Source organism: Corvus hawaiiensis, chromosome 8, assembly GCF_020740725.1.
Source record: "Corvus hawaiiensis isolate bCorHaw1 chromosome 8, bCorHaw1.pri.cur, whole genome shotgun sequence".
NCBI classification, from domain to species: Eukaryota; Metazoa; Chordata; class Aves; order Passeriformes; family Corvidae; genus Corvus; species Corvus hawaiiensis.
Genome location: NC_063220.1, coordinates 23,310,116 through 23,333,357, shown reverse-complemented (window position 1 = coordinate 23,333,357; position 23,242 = coordinate 23,310,116). Strand labels below are relative to the sequence as shown.

Below are 23,242 nucleotides of genomic sequence, written 5' to 3'. Positions count from 1 at the left end.
TAGTTGGTGTCAAAATCCTCTTTGAGGCAATAGGACAAAGGACAATACACTTTGGGTTGCTGTGCATTGAAACAAGGATAGTCTATGACAATGCATGGAATACTATCATTTGCTCTGTGCTGCTACTCTTAAAGAATCTCCCAAAGATGTGCCTTTTGGCTTTACATGTCTTGCCTTGGGGAACTTTCAAAGGGCCACTCATAAGGAAATCAGCGTCCTTTAATCAACACTATTTTTTTAAGGAAGGAAAATAGAAACACAGAAATAAAAAGGATGTTACAGTTATTCAATGTTAGAGGCACACTTTCGTGTCTAATAAAAAAAAAAAACCAAACCACCAAACACTGTAATAACAATCCACTCTTTTCACTTATGAATATAGTATATTTTTATGGAATGTATTCCAAATGTAGTTTTCAAACAGCAATAGCAACGTCACAGTCTTACACCTGCTAGATCTGAGAAAATTAAAGATTAACAGCCACAATTTTAGATCATTTGGTCACTTGAATTTTAGAAAGATCTCTGAGTAAGGAACACCTTCACAACAGAATTGACTGCAAGTGGGCCACCCAAGGCTGTACAACCCAAGGTCAGTGGTAAAACTAAATCCCAGTCAGGAGATTCCCAGTCCTCTGCTTGTAGCCATGGGATCATCAGGTAGTCTGTTAAAATGTTAATGTGGCTTTGAGCAATCCTTCTGTACTTTGCTCTGCTAGAGAGAGAAGCTGGGGCTCCAAAATTGTAGTTCATAGCTGCTTGTGACTTGGTAAGAAACACAGGGTCTGAACAGCTCTTATTTGACACATGGGGTAACATTTTCTGTAGCTCCTCCTCCATGTTCAGAGCAGAACAGCTTGTTGTAATGAAGTAACATAATTTAAAGTTTAACTCAGCATATTTACACTTGCCATACTGATGAGACACTTTGACTTTTGTTATTCTCTACAGTGCACTCTCAAAAGACAAAGTTAGTTCCCTTCACTTTGATGTTTGTCTGGGAAACAGACCCCCTTGAAAACAGACCATGTTCTAAGTTCTACAGTTTAGGCACATCTCCATTTCTTCACCCTTTCCCAAAACAAAATTTACTTTATCCAAATAGTATTCTGTATGGATACAACATGTGGAGAAATCAGTTCGACAATTAAATGGACAGGGGGGGAAAAAATCTACTGCTGCTTTGCTTTTTTTTGACTTTCATTTGAGTTTTCCAATAACAGTATAATGACTTGAATAAACAATTACAGAGTGAATCATAATTTGAAAAGGCAGTGGAGAATGAAGACTAAAAATCGAGAAAAATGTATGAGGGAATACTAAAATCTGATTTAGAAAAGATGTTCAAGGTTCAATGGATCTATGACTTAGTCTAAATATAAAGTAGGATTTGATTAGGAATTGAAGTAGCTTTTTTCTACTGTGCAAATTTGGCAGGGGAAAGAGATGTTTGTTATGTACAAATAGTGTCCTGTGGTCTATATACCTTTATATCAGAGCAAGAAACTAGATCCATGAAATTAGAAGCCTTTCTCAAAATTGCACACGCCAACTGTAAAATGCTGTATTATGGGAAAGGCTTTCTTCTCATTTATAACAGCATATACATGAGGTATGAACAGCTCCTCATTTAAAGTCCATTGAAGTCAGTGTAAATGTTTTCTCTTACTTAAGCGGACTTTGGATCAACCACAATTTGGACAACCTTAAACCACTTCTTTGCTTGCAGAAGTCATAGTAATAGAGAAGTGATAATAACTGATACAGCATTCATAATCGTTATGTTCTTGAATTAAACTGGAGGAGCAAAGAAAAAATATCAGATTTCTACAATAACCTTAGAGAGCTGCTCTACCCTTAAAAATAAATACAAATGGTGTAAAGCTATACCCCAGACCTTTTTCACCAAAAGATTTAAGTTAAAAGTTTGCTGGGTTTCCAAACTCCTTTGTAGTCTATCTTTCATTCTATATACAAGTTACTCTAAAAGATCAGGAACTTAAAGTTTTTAATGATTTCACTGAATATCAGAGCAGCCATCTAAAATTAATAACAGTATCCAGCATGGCAAGATTCCACATTTGCTATTAACTATGTTTTTTACAGCATTCAAGGAAAAGCAAAGATGAGGAATATATCTGTGGCTGAGTTTCAATTCTTTACGTGGGAGAAGAATTAAGACTGAAAGACCATGTATTATTAATACAAAATTTAAGTATTGGATGTTAATAGAAAGAAAAAGAAAAAGGGGGGGTGGGGGCAAGTAGTAGACACAATGCATTTGTTTTGCAATTTTATGTGCTTTTAACCAAAAAGTGCAAGCCTGGGACAAAAAGAGAGGAGAAAAGAAAAATATTTCTTGATCTGCACTTTCAAAGAGAATATCTCATGTAAGCACCATTCAGTATTTGCAAGAGGTTCTGATATGATGCATTCTTGACATTCTTGGATCTTGATGTTTTATCTGCTTCAAGTGGCACACTCTGCAACTAAAAGCCAGCCTCACCTGCTTTTCTAATGGTGCTAATGTGTAGAGATATGCAGCATATCTTTTTGTATTAAAAAAACAGAATGAAATGCATTTTTCTGAGTTTGTAATGCACATAGAAACAAAAGCAGCAATCCTGTTTCATTTGAGATTACCATTTCAGACACCAAGCGAACGCTGCTCTGCTGTTTCTAAAATTAACATTCTTGTATCTCATCAAGCACCATTATATTGTAGTTTCTAGTCAATGGTTTCATTACATCTGTTACCGCCAAAAAAAAAAAAAAACCCAAGTAAATTTGTAAAATAAATAGTTCACTGGCATAAAATGATTTTTAGAGGAGGAATAATGTGGGGGTTATTACAACACATTATTAAACAAATAACAAATGTTTTGATTAAATCATATTTCAATACTATGCTAAATTCCACCTCCAACTGATTTGGCACATTTTCTTTTTTGAAACTACCTTTGATAAGAAATGCATTACAAACTCATCAGTTTAGCTTCCTGTTAACAAAGAGACAGCAGCCGTCTGGATTATTCTAGATCCGCAGTGAAACTGCCACACTATGTATGCTCAAACTAAAGCTGTGCAAGTTTGACAAGGGGCAGATGAATCCAGGAGTTATTGTGCAGAGGTTTAAGTCTATGCGGCAGCTGACGGTTGAAATAATCATCTATACATCGCTCTGAGCTAGCTGGGGAAAGGTTGAAGCTGTATATTTTCAACATATCTAGCCTAATGGTTAATCTGTTGTCTTGTACAGGGGGTGCTGGGTGGAATCACAGCAATAGCTGACAGTTTGGAGGAATTGCTGTGGGTATTTTCAGTTGCCTGATTCACAAAGTGGTAGGTAGCAAAGTCTAAACAGCCTTGTCATTGAATGAGGCAAGTCATGCTCACTGTCACTCCCATCAAAAGAACTCTGGTAGCCAAAAGCTCAATCAACATATTGATTATTTGCATTTAGTAATACAGGGCTGCAGCTTGTCTTCACCCCCCACCCCATGAAAGGTGAGCCACATTGCAGAATGGTGACTGCTCCTTTGGAGGTCAGCTCAGAAGATGTTTAGGAGAAAGACATTGGTTAAGTTGGGGGAAGAAATAAAATATTTCTTCAAACCAAGATAGTTTAACTGTTAGAAACACTCTGTATTTCTAGTGCTGGATCTGACATATCTTCACAGTGACATGGCATTACTCACTACAGAGATTAAGGGGGTGCAGTATGAATTAGACTGAAACAAAAATGAAGTATCTGCAAGTGACAGCTCTGGCTGATGGCTGACTATGAAGGAAAACACTGTGCTAGTGTCTGGCGAAAAACAGTGCTGAAAGCCTAGCAGCTGATAGAGATGGGGGAGGAAAGGAGCACTGGGTATCAGTGGTGGTTGTTTAGAATGTCTGGTTTTGGTCAGGATATTTTTTCTCCTTTAAAACACATTTTCATCTTCCCTTCCAGGCAAATCATGCTGAAGCCAGTTTCAGCCATTTTGTTGAAAGCACTGTACTGGTATTCTGCCTTGTTACATTTAAATTAAAGCTCAGCCCAGTTTTAAGTTATGGCAAGTGTATGCTCACAAAGAATAAATAGATATTGCCACAGGCATTAGTTTAACTACATTTGTTGTTTTAAAAATGTTCAGGGAGTTGCAGATTGCAATTCAAATTATCTTCATTATAATAAATAAAATGTATAGAAATAGAAATAGGCATGATTCCCTAATGCAGTCTGTAGGCAAGTGTATATTCATTGAGCTTGAAAGGGAGTTCCTGAGGGTGGGGGTACGGAATAGGAATATATGCAACTTCAAAATACCTTTACAATTGCATTAATATATCACATTTTATACATAATATTTTTTCTTTCTCTTATGGTGACAGGCTTCTTGGGCAAATTCTGTACAGCATTTATTAAAAGTAGGTAGTGTTCACCCAGTGTGCAATTAGAAAATACTACAGAAAATGGAATTTCTTACCCTTACTCTACTTTTATCCCATTCCTTATTGTTTACTGTTCTCAAAAAGTAGTTTAAAATTTGCTCTCAAAATGGCTCTCAAAATATTCTTAGGTAATAATAATGCCTTATGGATGCATGACAATCTACTGAACAGTTCTAAGGAATTTTGGCAGCATAAATAATGCAGGCCTGTGACCATTTGCAGTGGAAATAAAGTCATATGTCATATTACATAAAAAGAAATTAATCTAACTATAACTAGAAAAATAGTTCTGTTTTAGTAGACTTACTGGTGCTAAACTCATCTCATACTTGGAAGAGAACCCTGGTGGATTTGGAGGTTGTGATTTGATGTTGCACAGTGGTACAACAAATTACCCCAATCCAGACAGTTTGATTGCCAAACCTAGCGAGGCAGTGACAATATGTAAGGATGTATTTAGTTCCATATAATTAACAGCAATCTTTGTTTCCCAAATATGTTTTCTATGGAAATCAGTCCACACAGTAGTGCAAGAACCCAATCGGATTTTAAAGAAATTATTAATAAAACTCAACAGTCTTTGCTGAACAGTGGGATGCTCTGTAAGTGCTTTAGGTTCTGCCCACTGTAGTATGTATGTGCTGAAGTTGGCTTGTGTGTCTCACCCGACTGTACAGTACTGCTTAATCCAACAGCTCCATGCTTGCACATGGAATTCAGGGTGTATCCGGACAGCCCCGGTGTGTGTGGCACAACGTGCACCTATAGCTTGACAGGCTATTTACACTAAGAGTAACCAGTTTTACTCTTCTGTGGTAAAAAATATATAATTTGAGGAGAAAGGGAGAAAGAGATTATTATCTCTACCAAAGATAGGTTATTCAAATATTATTCTGTAACCCTTGCTTTTGAAGATTGAGTAAAAAGACATGGGCCATAAATTGTTGGAGTAAGAAAGAAAATTGTCCTATGTACGAAGAATTTCATCACTCATCCACTGTGGGGCTTCTTCCACATTGATCTGAGCTCCTGTCAGAGGCAGGAGGCTAGAAGTCATGGGATAAAACCAGTAGTTAGAACTTCTAAATCTAGAATAATTTGACAAAGAAAAAATTGGCAACTTGTTATGCCCATGCTCAGTAATAGTACCTGTCCACACTGTTGGAACTAAGGGGAAGTAACTTAGGTTTTAAGCAGCTCAGTTTGCCTTCCTGGTGAACAAGATCATGTGGTGCTATTAAATATGATGCCAAGCTCCAGATATGAAGCCATTACCAATGGACAGGTATTTTTGTTCTGACACATGCTGTGCCACTGCAAACACAAAATCTTGGGAAAGCTTGATTTTTGTCTGCATGGAATATGCTATAAGACATACACTGCTATGGAAGGTTATTGCTTAATAGTCAGGTCTGGTATCTGAAACCATCACTTACTGAACTCCAGAAGAGACTGTAAAAAGATTGTGATGTTTCTTGAACAACTTGATTGGAGGGTTGATAAGCTTAATAGATTCTGGTCTTCTTCCGTTGCATATGAAGATACTTTGATACAGGATGTGGATTTTTAAAGATTATTTCCAGTATTACTATCTGGACTTTAAAAATAGAACTGAGTTGATGCATATCAAAGCCTTCAAATACATGTTTGACCAGTGGCATGTGTAGAGAGATAGGTCTCTGCAGATATATTTTATCATCTGAAAATTGTTTCACTTGGAGGAATATAAAAAATAGAAGTACAAAATTTGATAAAAATCCTGGTAACTCTGAGGTAAAATTGATAATTTTCAAGTAGTGTGTTCAATATTCTATACAGTGGTTTTTGTGGCAGTTTTGCCAATCAAAGATATATACTCTCCTTTGATGTTTTAAAATATATATGAACTCCAGTGCATATGCATTGTTATTATACTTTAAATGTTACTTCTATTAGTAAAAAGCTGAAAAACGTTGTGATTTAGACTCTAGTTCTTTTCCCACTAATTTTTCTATCGACCTCAGAATAGTAGCAAGCCATCCATTCAGAGGTCACAGAATTGGAATGGGTGCTTTGTTACCAACCAGTTCAACCTTGTTGAAAAGTAGCTTCAAATGACTCTTGTAATTCCTATACACTACTTTTTTCATGAGAGAGACAAATTTTGTGCTTGAAGAGAAATGGCAAGCATGGGAATGCTATTTTCTTATCTCTACTGTTACCAGATGGTGTTTCTAGCTGGTGGTAAACTAGACAAAGATCCCAGAAAACATGCTGACCTCCTCAAATACCTTGCTTCTACTTTCTGCTCAATGTTCTCCATAGAATTTTTAAAGCAATTGAAACGTGGAAATAATGCTGCAAGTTTATCAGTCCACCAACCACTCCCTACCTAACCTTCTTACTTCATTATACATAACCAAATATAAGGTCTTGGTGGCTCAGTTACATACCTTCTTCTCTATACTATACTCATTCAGAATGAAACAAGCATTAGGAGAAGACCTTTATTGCATATTTTTACCAGAAAAACATTTTGTCTTTGGTTTTTACTGAGGGCATCATTTGTTAGAGGTATTAGTTGGGGGGGAGGTGGTGTTTAAATAGTCTTGATATATTATCCATGGAAGATTAAGAATAAGAGTTTTAAGCTAAATCCATATTTAGGAAATTGAATTTCTTAACTTTCTTTTCAGAGGCACCATTTATGACCTCCTGAAATTTACAGTATGCAGCGCTGTTGAATACTCAACAACTTTTATGTGGGTTCCTAAACATCAGTTTAATTCCATAAGTATGCTTGCACAATTTTGAAGTGGTGACCTTACGTATTCTATGATTCCTTATTTATTTTAATAGCAGCAGAGTGCTTTACCTCCCCTGTCATTTTCAGTAGTTTCAAAGAAATAAACATCTTCCACAGACAGTACATCTCAAAGCCTTTATCAATATGGGGGAAATAAGTATTTCCTCAGATATACTTACCCCAGGATGGGATTATATTAAAGGTGATAATATTGTTGAATAATCCTTTTATAAGTATTCTTTTATAAAGAGTCATTTTTAGAGGAAAAAAAAGAAACCTAACCTAAGAGAGCTGCAGGTATAAACCTTTATTTCTGCTGTTGGAACTGATACCTTAAGCTTTAATATCTGTATTTCCACATAATATCAAAATTGATTCATGCCTGTGGTTTGAAATAATTTTTAGTACAAAGAAATTAATTTAAATTTTTTCTTATTATTTAGAAGTAAAGAATGCAGCTAGATCAAGTTACCCAAAATGTTCATATCAATTCAAGAATGCAACTACTAATGCATTGATTGATGCCAAGTCCACTGAAGGAATCCTGGAACCTGTTCCACTTGTTAATAACCGTAAAGGGAGCCTCTTCCTACCCAACAACCCCTCGCTGCTGCACCTTAACTTACTGAGTTCTGTTGAACAAGGAAAATCTACCTACTGTAGATTGCAAAGGGCACTCAGCCTGCCTGTAAAATACCGCTACCATTCCCAAAAGCCTGGGTTGAACCAAGATCTCCGTAGGTAGCCCAGTAGCTGGATGCATAAGGCAATACAGAATGGTTTGTGCATGGTTTTGCAGTCTGTTTTCAATGTAACTATGACATTACTAATGCTCTCTTAAGTGCTTACAGATGTGGGTTTCTCCAGATGTGGTGATTAATAAGTTAATCAAGATAGCTAGTCAACTAATGTTTCTGGGTGGTTTGTGCTTTACCTTTCAAAGGGTTTAATTGCTTTGAAGTATTTACATGCTAGGCAGAATGAACTCACTAGGTATCCCAGTTCGTGTGATGTTCAGTAACATAGATGTTATTTCAAATTTCAGCGCTTTTTGGTGTCTAAAAAAGTATCTGTAAACTGTTCTGCTAGTGACCTGGGAGAGGCAGTCAAGGAGACAGTGTTGTTTTAAAAATAGTTAGAAATAACAAAGAAAAAAGTTATGAATTTATCCACTGCTTTGAAAGACATTCCCTTTGCTTTGCTTTAAAAATGAAATGAGGATAAAAGTCAAGTAATATGTTGTTACAGATGTTCAACTCCACATTAAGGCTGTTAAAATTACCAGCACATCTTAAACCAATTCATGGAACATTGTCTGGAGGTTATGTCATTGAAATAATGAACACTCTTTACTCAAGAATAAGCAAACGTGTTAAAACATCAGTGTAACTTTAAATTAAACTCCAGCATAAAACTGAGTGTCTGAAGCCTCATTAGACTCGCCTGACATTTTTTTAGCACTGAGTCTTCCTGAACTGCAAAACTGTGAGCTCTGGGTTGTTACAGCAGTACATTAAGTGTTATACTTAGGGATGTGCAAAGAAGCTCTTGAATGTTATTAGAGCTCGGAGGCTGAATTGAGTTCCAAATCTATAAAATTCTGTGTCCAATTCTTGAATTTATTTCCAATTTTCCTGAAAGCTGGTAAAGAAAGTCTGCATTACATAATATGACTGTAGTTAATACAAATCCTGTAGTATAAAGACATAAAAAATGGGGACTCATTAAAAAAAGCAAACATACGATACCAGAATTGAGTTGTCATCTATCACAGCCCATTATTCAAATATGTTTGTCTTTCATAAGAACAAGAAAATTTAAGACTCCCTTTTAAATTAATGCAGACACAGAAACCATGAAACTAAAGTATTTAATAATCTTACTAAAAATTTTGCTAGGTACACTTCTTTAAATAGGCAGGAAACTGATAGGAGTATCTGAAGGATAATAATTAGATGTTTTATATCCTACTTACTAGTAAGAAACTACTTGTAAGGTATCATTGCAACATTTTTGGGAACCAAGCCATAGGTAATAGTGTCCATTAGATACTATTCACATATTTCAACTTCATGTATTCCCTTCCTCCGTTCTTATGGAGCTGTGCTTCTAAACTGCAGATGCCCCGTAAACTCTGTGCAGAGATTTAAATGAAAAATATAATCTTGATTTTAATCATGTCAAATGATTAATATAGATCTCCTTTCATTGCTACAATGAGAATAAATGGCTTTCTTGCTTAAGCAACAAATTGAGATCCCTCAGAAAGCTTTGCTAACAGGTATTAAGTTGTGAGCCACGTCAGCCTTGGACTTTCCAGGCAACTGGTGACAGAAACATAGTTTGAATATGACAAGCACATATCCAAAATGGAAGTTTATTTATTGCAGATGCAGTATCAATAATAAGTGCAGACTGCTAGAAATGTACTTCTAGAAGTTGTTGTCTTGAATAATTACTAGTAAGACTTTGTTTTTAATTGGGCAGCAAGTTAGCATCACCTGGCAGCACTGGAGAACACAAGTGTTGGACCATATAGTACAAAAACATCCTTATTGTATTAACTTCTGGAATTTGAAAAGATTAGACAGGAGTCTTATTAGATAGCTGAAAACTTGGAGAAGTTTTTTTTTTTAAATTGTTTTCTCTTGTTCAGAGAAATTTTTCTGGTTATAATATTATCTGCAGTTGTGTTAATGTAAGGTCCCATTGCCCATGGTCCTGATGGCCGTGTATCTTCCTTGAACTGCTAAAATAGTATAACAATACACTTGTGGTGCTAAACTGCATCTCTTGACAAACATTCTGTAACCCCATGGTAACAGATTAAATTGAGTGAAATTTAGAATTTTTACTTCCAAGAGAGCAAAGTTTTCTTTGAGAGTTGTTTTCTGGAAGGAACATTTTGCATGGTTCTTGTTTGTTTGATCTTTTAAGTGGTGGAACTGAATATTTATATCCGATAAAAAACGAGAGCACAGCGGATATCTTGAAACCTCTTGTCTGTGTGGAATAGCATGCAAATAACTTTTTATTAGAGAAGTTTAAAACAAGACCAGGCCATTTCCAAGAGAAGGATTTGCAGAGAGTGTTCTGAAAAGCACAAAGGCTTGCACTTTTTTGCAATCAGAAATGCAAAGATATTACCACCAAAATAATTCTGTGCATGTTCACTTCATGGTACGCATAGCTAAATACTGAAGTGATCTGGTTTAATATGTGCAAACTGTCACAGAAAGAAAATGTCAATTTGTGTATTTTTGAGAATCTTCTGTGGGCTTATTTATCTCTCAGGCAAACAAAGAATGGCACTTGACTAACCATCAATAAGCATTTACACTATAGGACTTTGATCTGGAAAAAAAAAAAAGTCAAATGAGAAGAAAATTCCTTTGTCCTTAGGGATGCTGCCCAAGAAGAGAAGAAAAGAACTTAGTGAATAAATCATTATTAGACAGGCATTGTTCTGATCTAAGTATTACTTTTTACACCGCTCTTTGGTGCATTTATTTTGGGATTAGCTTTGTTTGGTTGCTTTTTTTGTCTTTTTTTCTTTGCAGTGCTTTCTTTAGTTGTGACTCCCTTGTGCTAGGTGATGCCAGGTAATTTAAAAAGAGAGCAGAATCTGTCTTTTCAGGGTCCAGCCCTTTGGTCTTGACGAAGGCAAAAGTTCCATAGCAGGCTTGGGCAAACAGACATACATGGCAGGCTGGAATGCAATAATAAAATAGTGTTGGAACAGGGTTATAGGAAAAGGCTGTTGCTTCATTTCTTCACATATAAGTCTGGGGCAGGTGACATATATCCCCATTTTGTTGTTTTTCCTGTGTATCCTGTTGCAAGTAGTATTTTTTTCTCAACCTCTGCTTGTGCACTGCTAATGTGTACTAAGCTCTTTAAATATAGCAGCTACTACTACTACTAATGTCTTTCCTTTTAGCTTTAAAGTAAAAGCTTCCTAGGCATCAGTTATATTATCTTCTAGTTAATTTTTCATTTAACAGGAGGATGGGAAAAAAGTTTATTTTTTCTTCTTTATATCAGAATAAATTAGCATTACTATGAACCTGAGAAAGCAGGCATTTTTATTCCCTTTGGTAGCACATGTAAAGGTTACACACAGATTATCAAGTGCAGTTACGATCTTAAAATAGTAAAGATAGTGGTTAATTCTTATAGATGAGTTCTTAGGAAGCTGCACTTGTTTAAGCAATACATATTGTGACATAAGTTATCCTTAGATAGTCTATGACTGGTAAAACTGTAAGTGATTTTGTATCTGGAAATTGATCTGTCATAGAAAATGCACCTCATCCTCATTAAAAGATTGCATAACACATGCATCCTCTGTTATACAGGTATTGTCTCCCCAGTTCCATTCAACCTCATTCTGTTCACTCCTGTTAAAACTCCGTTTTGTGAGGAGGGTAGAGCAATGAGGTCTGACTTGTGCTGGAGATCTGTGCACAATGGCAGGCTGCATTCACATTCCCGACTAACTGAATCATTGAACATCAAGGCATTGAATATTTTACATCTCTTCATGAAGACTCTGTTGTTTGGCATGTGAGGAGCGAGAACCAACTGGTGTCTAGTTCATTAGCAAAAGCAGGCTGGCAGCTGTTAAGTTGATATTGCAAATAGTACTTTATCTGTCTGGGAATATAGCAGAGCACTAATTCTATTTTTCTGTAGCACAGATTAACTGATAATAACTAAGAATAACCCGAATGTGGTCCCCCCGGCTTTGTTTTTGAAGTATGAAACCAATTTGAACGCCTATGTTCAAAACCCTGGTATTCTTCTCTGCTTCTCCTTCAAACCAATCTCTTCAACTAACATGTATTTGATTTTTATTACTGTTGGGCCTATGTTAGCAATGACGTATCAGTGCGTGAATGGACATAGAGTGTGTGTTCTTTGCTACTTCACTTGTATTTCGTATTGCACTCAGAGCAGTACTTAATCTCATGAGTTCCTTATATTTCCAGTTGAAGATGAGCAGCCGTCGACACTATCACCCAAAAAAAAGCAGCGAAATGGAGGCATGCGAAATTCACCCAACTCCTCACCCAAACTGATGAGGTAAGACTGTAAGAAACTCATATCTTCATCTCCTTTCTTTCTTCCTTCCTCCTCTCCTCCCCCCACATCAAAAATAAGGGGAGGGGGTGAAAAAAGAAGATTGTTAGATGGTTTCTGAAAGGCTGAAGTATTTATTCTGTCAGCTTGTCAGCAGTTAATGATAGAGCTGAAAAAAAATTCTGTCATGAAAAACAGTTTGAAAAGCTGTTTGAAAAATACATAGGCTTTAAAGTCTTAGCTGTCACCCTGTCCTGTCCATGTGTAGTTCTTAAACAGCAGTGGCACTAATGATAGCACTAACCAATCAGGGGAACTCATGTGGTTAGTTTGCCTCAGGCAATTCTCTTTTTGTTGGATTCCCTCTGAGTACTGTTTTCTGTACTTAAGGCCATATGTGAGATGTATCATCACAATCAAAAATGAACCTGAATATTACCTTCCTTTTATCCTGTCGATTGAAATCAAATTTCTGTGAATTGATTTAGACTGATGAAAAAGTCTAATAATGTATGTACTTGCCAAAGCAAAGTTCAAAACTAACACAGTTTTAGTCAAGCTAAAAGCATATTAATTATGAAATACAGGGATTTTTAAGAGGGTAGTATATACTCTAAAAGTGGGTGATGAAAACAGCATCTTGTTAGTGATATTTTTCCCCTGTTGCTCTGTGTACATTATTTTACAATATAACTTCTTTGTATAACTGTGTAGTTTCTATCATAGGGCAAATTACCTCTAAGAGATTTGTTAAAACTAGAACTGCATCAAGAAATTGTAATCTGTTAAAATGTCATTTGCATTCTCTCTCACTGTGCTTCACCTTTTACCTTCTGAAGTCAGTTAGAATGGGATCCTGTAGTAGATTTAGAGTTTTCGAGGAAGCTGTTCCTGCTCTGGTTTTGCATATCCTGTGTAGCCAGGCTAGAACCCCAGTCCATAGTTGTATCCATAAATACCATAGCAGAGACTTTCCACTGCGTGTGTGTGTACGCTGCGTGTATACATACAGAAATACGTAAACTTATTTACATATATAAACAGACACATTCGTGCAATTTGAGATTTATGTACTGTGACTGCTCACAGAGGTTAAGTGAAAAAAATTGACATAAATATACAGTTCTTTCCATATATAAAATCACTTATGAATTTTATTATTGGCAATGATTTTGTTCCTTTAACGATTCTGGATACAGCTAGGTGATATTTCTCTTTGTATTTTAGTCACTAGACTGGAATTTTCTTTGGCCAGTTACAAAAGCATCCATATTTGTTTATTGTTTCTGCAATATAGGGCATATTCAGGGATGTAACTTCTACAAATCATCTTCATCTCTGTTTAGGCTACAGAACCAAAAGTGAGATTGATTCACAGAGGGAAAATGCACCCAGCTGTGGCTTTTTTTTTTTCCTATTGACCATCTATTTCTGTTAAATGTATCATTAAAAGTTCTCTGCCTTCCTGTTAGCTCAGCCTTGCCCATATGACACTGATTTACATGCTTGTTTACAGTTTATGAGGAAGAATAAAATGAGCATACTGGCAAACTTCTCATTTTTATAGTGCCAGTTGTCATGCTAGCATCGTTTTCAATTTACTTACCTCTGGACAATCCTCTTATCTGGTGCTAATTGTTTTAACTGCTTAAAATTTAAACATGTGGAGATTCCCCCCCTTCACCTTCTCTCAGATTCTAATTTTAGGGAAGTAGAAGTAAAAAGAAAGAGAAGGAGAGAGAGAGAAAGAGCTGAAACGTTTGGAGCTGAACACACTGTCCCTGTTTGCTATGTAAAGTATGCCTCATTTCTTTGATCTTGAGTAATAATAATTCTAGGGAGTTATACTGTTTTCATATGCTTCAAAGCTGTGTCAAAGTTTTGCTGCTTAAGGGTACTTCTTTATTCTATTGGCTCTTGGGTACTGAGATGACAGGTCCTCTGTACTAGGTGCAGGCTTTTTCAAGTCATAGCCTTCAGCAAAACATCAAATTACCAAATACAGGGTAACATACTTCTACACAAATGCCTTTCCTGTAGATATATTATACCATATATATTAAATACTTTAGTGTTACACGGTACATTTTATGTGCAATAGAAAGTGATGGTTTGAGGTAGCCTTAGGGGTACTTTTTTCCACAAGCAGAAAAAGCTAGTGTATACCGTATCAAGTATGGTTTTTACAGGACTTTCTGCCCGAAGGCCTTTGTAAATAAGTAATGATCAACAGATTGGCTGTGGGTTTTTGAAAAGCATGCCTGTGTCAGTTTGCATGATGGGGGAAGATTTTCAAAGTACAGCCTGCTTTCATTGCCTGCTGAAGAGGGACTGAGGGAGAGTAGTCGTCCTGAGCCTGAGCTGTCTGCTCAGTAGCACATCAGAATTGCTAAACACAGGTTGAGCAGTGAGTGGAGAACTTGCCAGGCTTCCAAATCCAGACATTGTTTTCTTCCTCTTCTCTGTTGCTGCTAAATTTATTCTCCAGCCCAGTGTTTGCACCCTCAGCTTCTCTCCAGACCCAACTGTCTCTTCGTTTTACTCTTTATCTACACTGACTAAACTTTGGTTCAAGGTGCTAAAAAAGACAAAGGGGATTGAATCAGAAGAGAGCTATGTTAAGCTTTATTTGTAATGGTCAAACTCTTTTCTCCTCTCTGAAAAACAAAGGTGGACTGTATTACCTGCTATTTTGTATCCTTGTAAATTACAGAAAGTGACAGGTACTTGCTTGCCTGTCCAGAAATCCTTAGTGTATGTCAGCTAGAAGTACCCAAGAGGTAAATCAGCTAAAGCACCATCATGTCTGTAGCTGATATTTATCTTTGGAAGTTTTTTCCAACATTTAGTTTAAAAGTTCCTTTTTCAAGTGAGCTTTTCCCCTGTCCCACCCACCCAGAAAGGGCTGGCTATTTTGCAAACTTTTTCTCAGCTGTGGTTTTAGATCCAGAGGCTCTAGAAGGAGCCTGGAAGACAAGCAGTCTGGAGCATGAAAACAAAAAATATGTGAAAAATTGATTTATAAATTGAAATCTGAATTGTGACTTTTGAATCATGTTCTGAGCAACCCTACAGTTAAGATAATGTTGGAAATGATGCATAAGTTTTAGATTCCCACAGTGGCAGAGGCATCAGGGAAGCGGGTATTACGCTATGAGACAGAACTTTATGATTTCTGCTATTGCTAGATTAGAACAGAGGATGGAGATGGTACCACAGGATGGAAATGGTATCATTGGGATTCTGTGGGACCTCATGACAAGTGGTCTGACCTGGTCAGAGAGTGCGAATCTTTGAGATTTACTAACACATAAGTAGAAATCTGCATTACCAAATATGATCCAGATAGATAGATTGGAGACATCTTTTTAATGGCATCTTTTTGATGGCTCTAAATTACAATAAATTACTAACTGATATAAATACACAATTGACATACAAATGCTCTGTGTACATCACAGATGGTCTAGACTCACATTTGGGAAATCACTGTTCTAACTGAATGCTGCATCACATCAAATGACATGAGCAGAATCACACTGATGCAGTACTAGAAGAGTCTAATCAATCAGAAACAAATCCTTCAAATTCCAACAATACCCACAAATGCAAATTAACCAGAAAAATACTCAGCATTGTCATGACTGTTTTTACCTGTTTTACATCAGCAAAAGTCTGTCCCATTAAACCCACAAGAATATGGATACTTTTTAAAAATAACTTAAACTCCAACAGGAAAAATGGATACTCCTCCTGTTAAGATGTGAACACGTGGACATCCTATTACAGTAAAAAGTAAAATTTAAATAGGAGAAGGAAGGAAAGCTGTAACTGAGAGAGTAATCACATGTTGGGTGTCCTTCATGAGGTGGAGAAGAAAGGTAGAACCAATCAATGCCTCTGGTATCATGCAGCAATATCAGTCCCTGTTCATCATCTCAGTTGCAGGTTCTGGTGCGTGTTATTGATGAGCAGTCACGTTAACTATGAGGAGGCTATATCGCCTGAATATCAAATAGCAAAGCTAGTTTTAAAAAAATATGTCATTTTGGATTCAGAATGACCAGTAAAAATGTGAAAAGCCCTGGATATGAATCAAAAAAGCCACTTAAATGATTGTTGCTGAGCCTCAAGTCTGTACTTAATGCTTTGGTAGCTGCTACTGCATGAGTGGAATACATTGACTTGAAGGAAATGTCAGCCCAGCTGAGTCAAACTACCTCTTAATGCAAGAACAAATAGCATATGACAGGGCCCAAGGGGCCTGAAGAGCAAACAAATAGTTTGTCCCTGTCCACTCTGGATGTAGTGGTGTAGTTGACATAGGCCTCTAGACAAGTAGCATACTCAGCAAAGGGTCATTATCATTAGTGTCCCTGATCACATAAGAATCAGAGGCATCAGAGGACACTGGGTTTTCAGTGTGTTGCCAAGGAGAATTTCGTAAGCCTGAGGATTTTTTTTGATCGAGGATCTAAAATAATTCCCAACCAAACAATAAAACTTGCTCAGAAACTGTCAAGACCCAGCTAAATGACATAGAAAAAAAAGTGAGCTCTTTGGCATACATTTCCAGAAGCCTAATGAGATTATTTATCTGAAGTTGAGGAGGAAACCTCCTGTCTTTTTTCCTGAAGTTGTATATAATATTTTAAGTATATGAACAATGGCTGTGCACATTTCTCTGCTCATCCACCCACTAAGCCACATACACTTAAATGTGCATACACATTTCTGCTAGTGCCACTCAGCATGAATTTGTATTGCCTCTGCCATTGTAGTGCTGCCCTTCCATGAACTGAAACTGTGAGCTTTCTCATAGAAACCAAAAAAAAAGTGATGGCAGATCTAGGGAAAGCGTTTCTCAAGCCAAAACTGGTAAAATAAGTTGACTCTGATCATTTTCCATGACTCCCTTAAACTAGATATGAAGGTAAGGTTTGGAAAAGTGAAAGCCCATTGATTAACCATAATAATGGTATATATTTATGTCCCTCAGCCTTGGAAATTTCCCTCTTGGACTCTCAAATTTGTATCCTGACTTTATGCAGTGGTAATATGCAATGATAACCAAGCTGCAACCCAGCAGATACATAACAGCAAAATTCACTTCTTGATTCTGTTTTACAAGTTCACTACAACCAACATGAACAACGAGTAATTCAGTGATCACCATGTTACCTTACACCAGTTTTTAACAATATTATAGAATTAAATTATTTAAATGATAGGGGGTAGTATCTGTTAGCCTATCTGACTCCTGATAGACCAGGGACTGGTAACTTTGGTTTCCTGTTTGATTTGTCTCCCTCCTTTCCATTTCTTTGTTGAACAACTAGCTTTTTGATTTGAAGAATGGTACCCAGGTTTTGAAAAGACTGTAGTGGGTTGATGCTGGCGGATGCCAGACACCCATGAAAGCTGCTGTCTCACTCCCCTCCACAGCTGGACAGGGGAGAGAAAATATAACACAAGGTTCATGGGTTGAGATAATGACTGCAATCCCTCACAAAACAGACTTGCATTAGAGGTACTAATTGAATTTATTGCTAACAAAGTCAGAGCAGGACAATGACAAGTAAAAACAGACCTTAAAACATCTTCCCCCCACTTCTTCCTCCTTCCCAGGTCTACCTCCTCGCCCCAGAGGTGCAGGGAGATGAGGAATGGGGTTTATGGTCAGTGATCACACGTCGTTTCTCCTGCTGCTCAGGGAGAGGAGTCCTTCCCTGGCTCCAGCGTGTGGTGCCTCCCATGGGAGGGTTCCCCGTAACTTCTCCAACATGATTCCATTCCACAGGCAGCAGCTCTCTGCAAACTGCTACAATCTGAGTCACTCTTCCACTTAGTGCAGTCCTTCAAGGACAGGCTGCTCCAGCATGAGTCCTCTATAGGGTCACAGGTCCTACCAGGAAACCTGCTTCAGCATGGGCTCCTCTCTCCATGGGCCTGCAGGTCCCTGTCAGGAGCCTCCTCCAGCATGGGCCTCCTATGGGGTCCCTGCCTCCTCTCAGGCACCCACCTTTTCCAGCGTGGGTCTCTTCCGCAGGCTTCAGGGGGATCTCTGCATCCCCGTGGGCCTCCGAGGGCTGCAGGAGGACATCCTGCTTCACCATGATACTCACCATGGGCTGCAGGGGAACCTCAGCTTGGGTGCCTGGAGCATCTCCTGCCCCTCCTTCTCCACTGACCTGGTGTCTGCAGAGCTGTTCCTCTCACATGTTCTCACCCCACTCTTCTCTGGCCGCATTACATCTGCACAATAACTTTAATTTCCTTCTGCCTAAATATATTATCACAGAGGTGCTACCATCATTTCTAATTGGCCCAGCCTTGGCCAGCAGCACATCTGTCCGGAGCCAAGTGACACTGGATCCACTGGATATGGAGGAAGCTTCTGGCAGCTTCTCACAGAAGCCACCCTGGTAGTCCCCTGGCTACCAAAACCTGACCATGCAAACCCAACACAGTAGTTGTGTTATAAACCATAGGAATAAAGCAGTATCAGGGGTTTTTTGAGGTTACTTGAAATCTTGCACAAGTCTTTTTGGGATAAGAGAGCAGTGTCAGGAAAGGAAAGGAGAATTTTCCAGCAGAAAAAAAAAATACTATTTTTATGAAGTTCAGGGTAAGACAAGATCGACTCAGATCAAGGCAGTGGAAATAAAAAGCTCTTTAGCTATAAACTGGGTTTAAAGAAAGAATTGTATTCTTATAAACATTGACTTGAAAAAGTGATAGCTTTTATCGTAAGGTCACACACTTCTTTTAAGTGACAGAAACACTCCTATATTTTATGATGCCACTTAACTGTGGGTTTATTTTTTATAAATGAGAAATTATTTTTTCAGGTACATTCTCCTACCTCTCAAAGATTGCTAGTTCTGCAGCTTCAGTAGATCTAAATGGGAAATATTAAAAACAAAAGACACATGGACTGTCTTGTGTCCCCCTCATTAAATTGCATGTGCAAAAGTCTAGAAGTTAAGTATTTCATTACTTTTTTCATGTGAGAGGCTTTGTACTTCAGAAGCATATTCTGATCATGTCCTGAGGTATCAAGATACTTTTAAAAGCAAGATTCTTACAGTAAACAGCCTTATATCAGTGTTCTTAGTAGTCTTGATAAATTAATGTGAGATCTTCAGTAAGGCTTCTGAGAATAATAAAACCAGCAATATCTGGGCAGAGTAAGAGGGAAGAAAGGAGAACTAACACTGTAATTCGGCCCATAAACTGTACAAGACACTGGGTACCAACCTCTGTATTAGATATAGTCTTCTTCCTAGATTTAGGGAAAAGGACAGTATGAGACTCTAGTAATATTAGGATAGCTTCTGAATATAACAATGAAAACATTTAGCAGTAAAATGCAGGTTTTCTTTCTCTTGTCACACTGGGTTTTCTTCTCTAAAGCCTGGTGCATTTGGGCACTGAATCCTTACAAATTTCATTTCTGATTAACCTGTGGAAGGAAAGATCAGTGAGAGAGTGTCATTAGTGTAACACACATAGGCAACAAATTCTCATTACAAGTTAATGCCATCCACACAGACTGCAGGGTCACAGGGAATGGCTAATGGTAGCCGACAAATTTTGGGTGTATTAGTCACAAAACATTTGCTGAATTCCATCAGAATGTCGTGACAACCTTCATAGCTAGTCCCAGCGAGCTGCTGGAGTCAGTGGAGTTTTCCTGTGACAAGCCGTCACTCTATCTTAGTTGAGCTTTATAGCACCAGTCAAAGCAGTCAGAGAAGATTGAAGTGACAGAGGCCCACTGAGTAAATAGTGAAACATGCAGCACATCATGAAATATTCAGCCAGGGTGTAAAAGCTCTAAATGCTTTTTCAATTATTAGCACCTGCACTGGCTGCATACATCTAACACTAACAGCATGTTAATTGCCACAATTTGTTAGGGTAGTTGTAGGAGAAATTTCGAAGGCATGAGACATTCTTTAGCGTGTCTTCAATTCCTCTCTTACCTTCAGCAAATGCACTCCTTCCTCCTAAAATTAAGTATCTGTGTGCACACACTTGCTAAGATATACCCACAAACATATAAGTCAGGTAGGAAAACTCAAAATTCCTGAACCACAGGCAAAGTGACTAACGACCCTGAATCTTGTGGAGGAGACTGCTAAACAGATTTTGTGCACAAAATCCAGATATATCTACCTGAGAACAGCACAATTGCAGACTCTTAACAAACACAGGTTAAAGAGGAGTTGTGTTTCTCTCAGGTGTGTTTTGCTGTTGACAATAAGAGTTTTATGAGAGGGCAGAATAAAAAGTAGCCAAGACATTGTCTTACTAATGTGTAAAGACTAAGAGATTGCAGTTTATTTTCATGCAAACCCAGGGTCCTCCCTGCTGGTCACACAGTATTCTTGTTCCCAATGCTCAGCACATGGACTAGTTCCACTGCAGATCAGGGAGGGTATGTTGCTCTAGTAATCAATTACGTATGAATAATAGCAAGAGGGCTAAGACAGTGGTGACATAATACAAGGGTATGTTTAACAATAGTCATTTAGTGAGGCAGCCATTTAGTCCTGAATGGTCTTTTCAGTTCTGTCCATTCCCCATCAGTACCCAAAAGTTTCAGACTCAAAAACTCAGATTTTGTGGTAGTTATAAATGTGTGCTAGGGAAGTAGTGCTCTTTAAAATGTAATGTTGACTTCCTTGCAGTAGATTTTCTGTAAGTGGGATTTATGGTTTTGCTTTAGGCTGTTTTCTTCCAGGCAGGCTTTTTGGGTTTGCAGCTGTATCATGGCATTTAGCATCGTTTTCAAGTTTAATTGCACATAAGTGGCATTATATGCTCTTCAAAACCTTGAAAAGATGGTATTTTGCTCTTCATTTTAAGTCATGCGTATGTAATATCTGCCATAAGAACCAGAGAAGCTATTTTTAAGCTGGAGTTATGGATGAGGGAAATTTAACTTGGATTCCTTTCCTCCTATACAGGCTATACATGTCTTTTCCTGGCCAGAATGACCAAATGCTTTGGTCATTGCAAGTCATGAAAAACAATATCTTAATTAAAACAAATACTAGGGATTTAATTTACAGAAAGTGCTTTTCTTCCTACAATTTGAAGTCTTAAATCAGATGACTTTGTAGCCCTGGAGAACATAATAGCTGCAGCATGAATATAAGCATTTCTACAGTAACCTGCCAGTGTGACTCAAGCACAGCTTGACAAGGCCATCTTCAAGGATGAGGAGGCAGAGAGGCTCTAGAAACATTCAGTCCATGGTTTGGCTGTAAGGGCAATGACTGTAATGCTTTGTGGAATATAAATTTTAATGGGAAGAGGGTGTCCAAATGCCTTAGGCAGATTTGACAGCTTTGGCCTCTCTGTGTGTCTGTCTTAATTAATTTTTAGTATTTGCAAAACAGGTTTGGATCATCAAATTAATGAGGGTGTGTATATCCAAAGTAGTAATACTATTTTTTCACTGTTCTGATCAATTCTGTTTTTAAATATATAAGTCAGTGTATCTTCTGATACATTCAGTAACATCTGAGGACAAAGGTGGACCTGTAGCAGAGTTTCCAAGATCCAGAGACATCTTCAGGGATCACTTTACTGAGAACAATGAAAGAACATTGATTAAAGAGAGATTTAAATAGTATCTTAGCCTAGAAGACTTAAATTTAATAAACACACTTATATGTATAACCCCACAGATTGTGAAACAGAATGTGGCTAGTCATATCACAGAGTCCTTCTCAGGCAATAACCCATTATCCTAGAGTAAAAGTAGTACAATAATATTTCTTAGCATGCTTTCATGTTGTGTGTCCCATCCTATTTGCTAGCTTTAAGGTTCCCACTTGCTGTACTCCAAGCAGTAAAGCAGAGAGTCCAAACAGTTTATGATACTGCAAATAAATGCATGTATTGATTTAAAAACCCCAAAAACCTAAAGGGTTTTTTTGGTTTTTTTTAAATCACAATTTGTGACCTAAAGCTTCAACAGGGAGTTATAGCTGATGAATCACATTCTTTGTTCTTCCCTCAGCCTACTTACGTTTAAGCCTAAAATATTCTAATAAACCTTTGGCACAAGCTACTTTGAATGTTCCCTGTTAGAATGCAAAGCCCAAAAGAACTATGCTAGGCTTTAAGCCCTCATATTCTAAAAATTGCCTCAAACCTCAAGGCAGCTGACCATAGTTGGATGTCAGATATCCATTACCACCTGCTTTGTTATAACATTCCTTTCAATTTGTATCATTTTTGTGAATCATTTTTGTGACTGGGATTAGAGTATTGCTAAATATTCATTTGTGTTAAAACTTCAGATGATCTATTTAATTTTAAATCTCAGAGCAGAAAGGAAACACTGATTACAAAACTAGAATGTGGCATTTTTTAAGAAGTGATTTATTATAGTTCCTCTGATGAAGGATAAGGGGGAAAGAAAATTCCTTCTTATATGTGCTTGATTTCTGAAAGGAAGAGAAGGTGATTTGACCAGTGAGCTTTGCTTTTGTTTCAGTGCTCCTCTAGAAAAACTCATGAAGAAATGTTTTGTGAAAGTATTAGGGAAAAAACCCTAACCCTGAAACAACAGAAAGAAAAACATTTCTCAGTGGAAACTCCTGAAAATTCCTAATCTTTTGGCAAAGTTTCTTATTTTGAAACACATAGCTAACACATTCCATTAGAAAAAATAGCTGGTATAGAGCACCACTAAATATTGTCTGAACATTAGTACAACCTTCAAATGGAAGTGTGTTCATGGCTGCAGATCTTACTGTACCACCTGCAACTCTGAGCAGATGGAGAATGCCCAATAAGCAGCATCACAGTCAGCTCTCAGACAAAACTACCATGGCTTCATCTTGTGATGGATGGAGGAAGAGAATGCAGAGTCTCAATATTTTTCTAGAAATAAAAAAACCCCAACAATACATCAAC

General features: G+C 37.5%; 1 protein-coding gene across 50 annotated transcripts in view; it reads left to right on the top strand.

The window, feature by feature from the left end:
• The window catches only part of KCNMA1 (potassium calcium-activated channel subfamily M alpha 1), a 439,613-nt gene that overhangs the window by 363,349 nt on the left and 53,022 nt on the right, over nt 1-23,242 (top strand). For all 50 annotated transcript variants that reach the window (XM_048311474.1, XM_048311473.1, XM_048311468.1 and 47 more), the window contains one exon: nt 12,214-12,307. In XM_048311474.1, the coding sequence (XP_048167431.1) occupies nt 12,214-12,307 (94 nt within the window). The remainder of the gene's footprint in view (nt 1-12,213; nt 12,308-23,242) is intronic.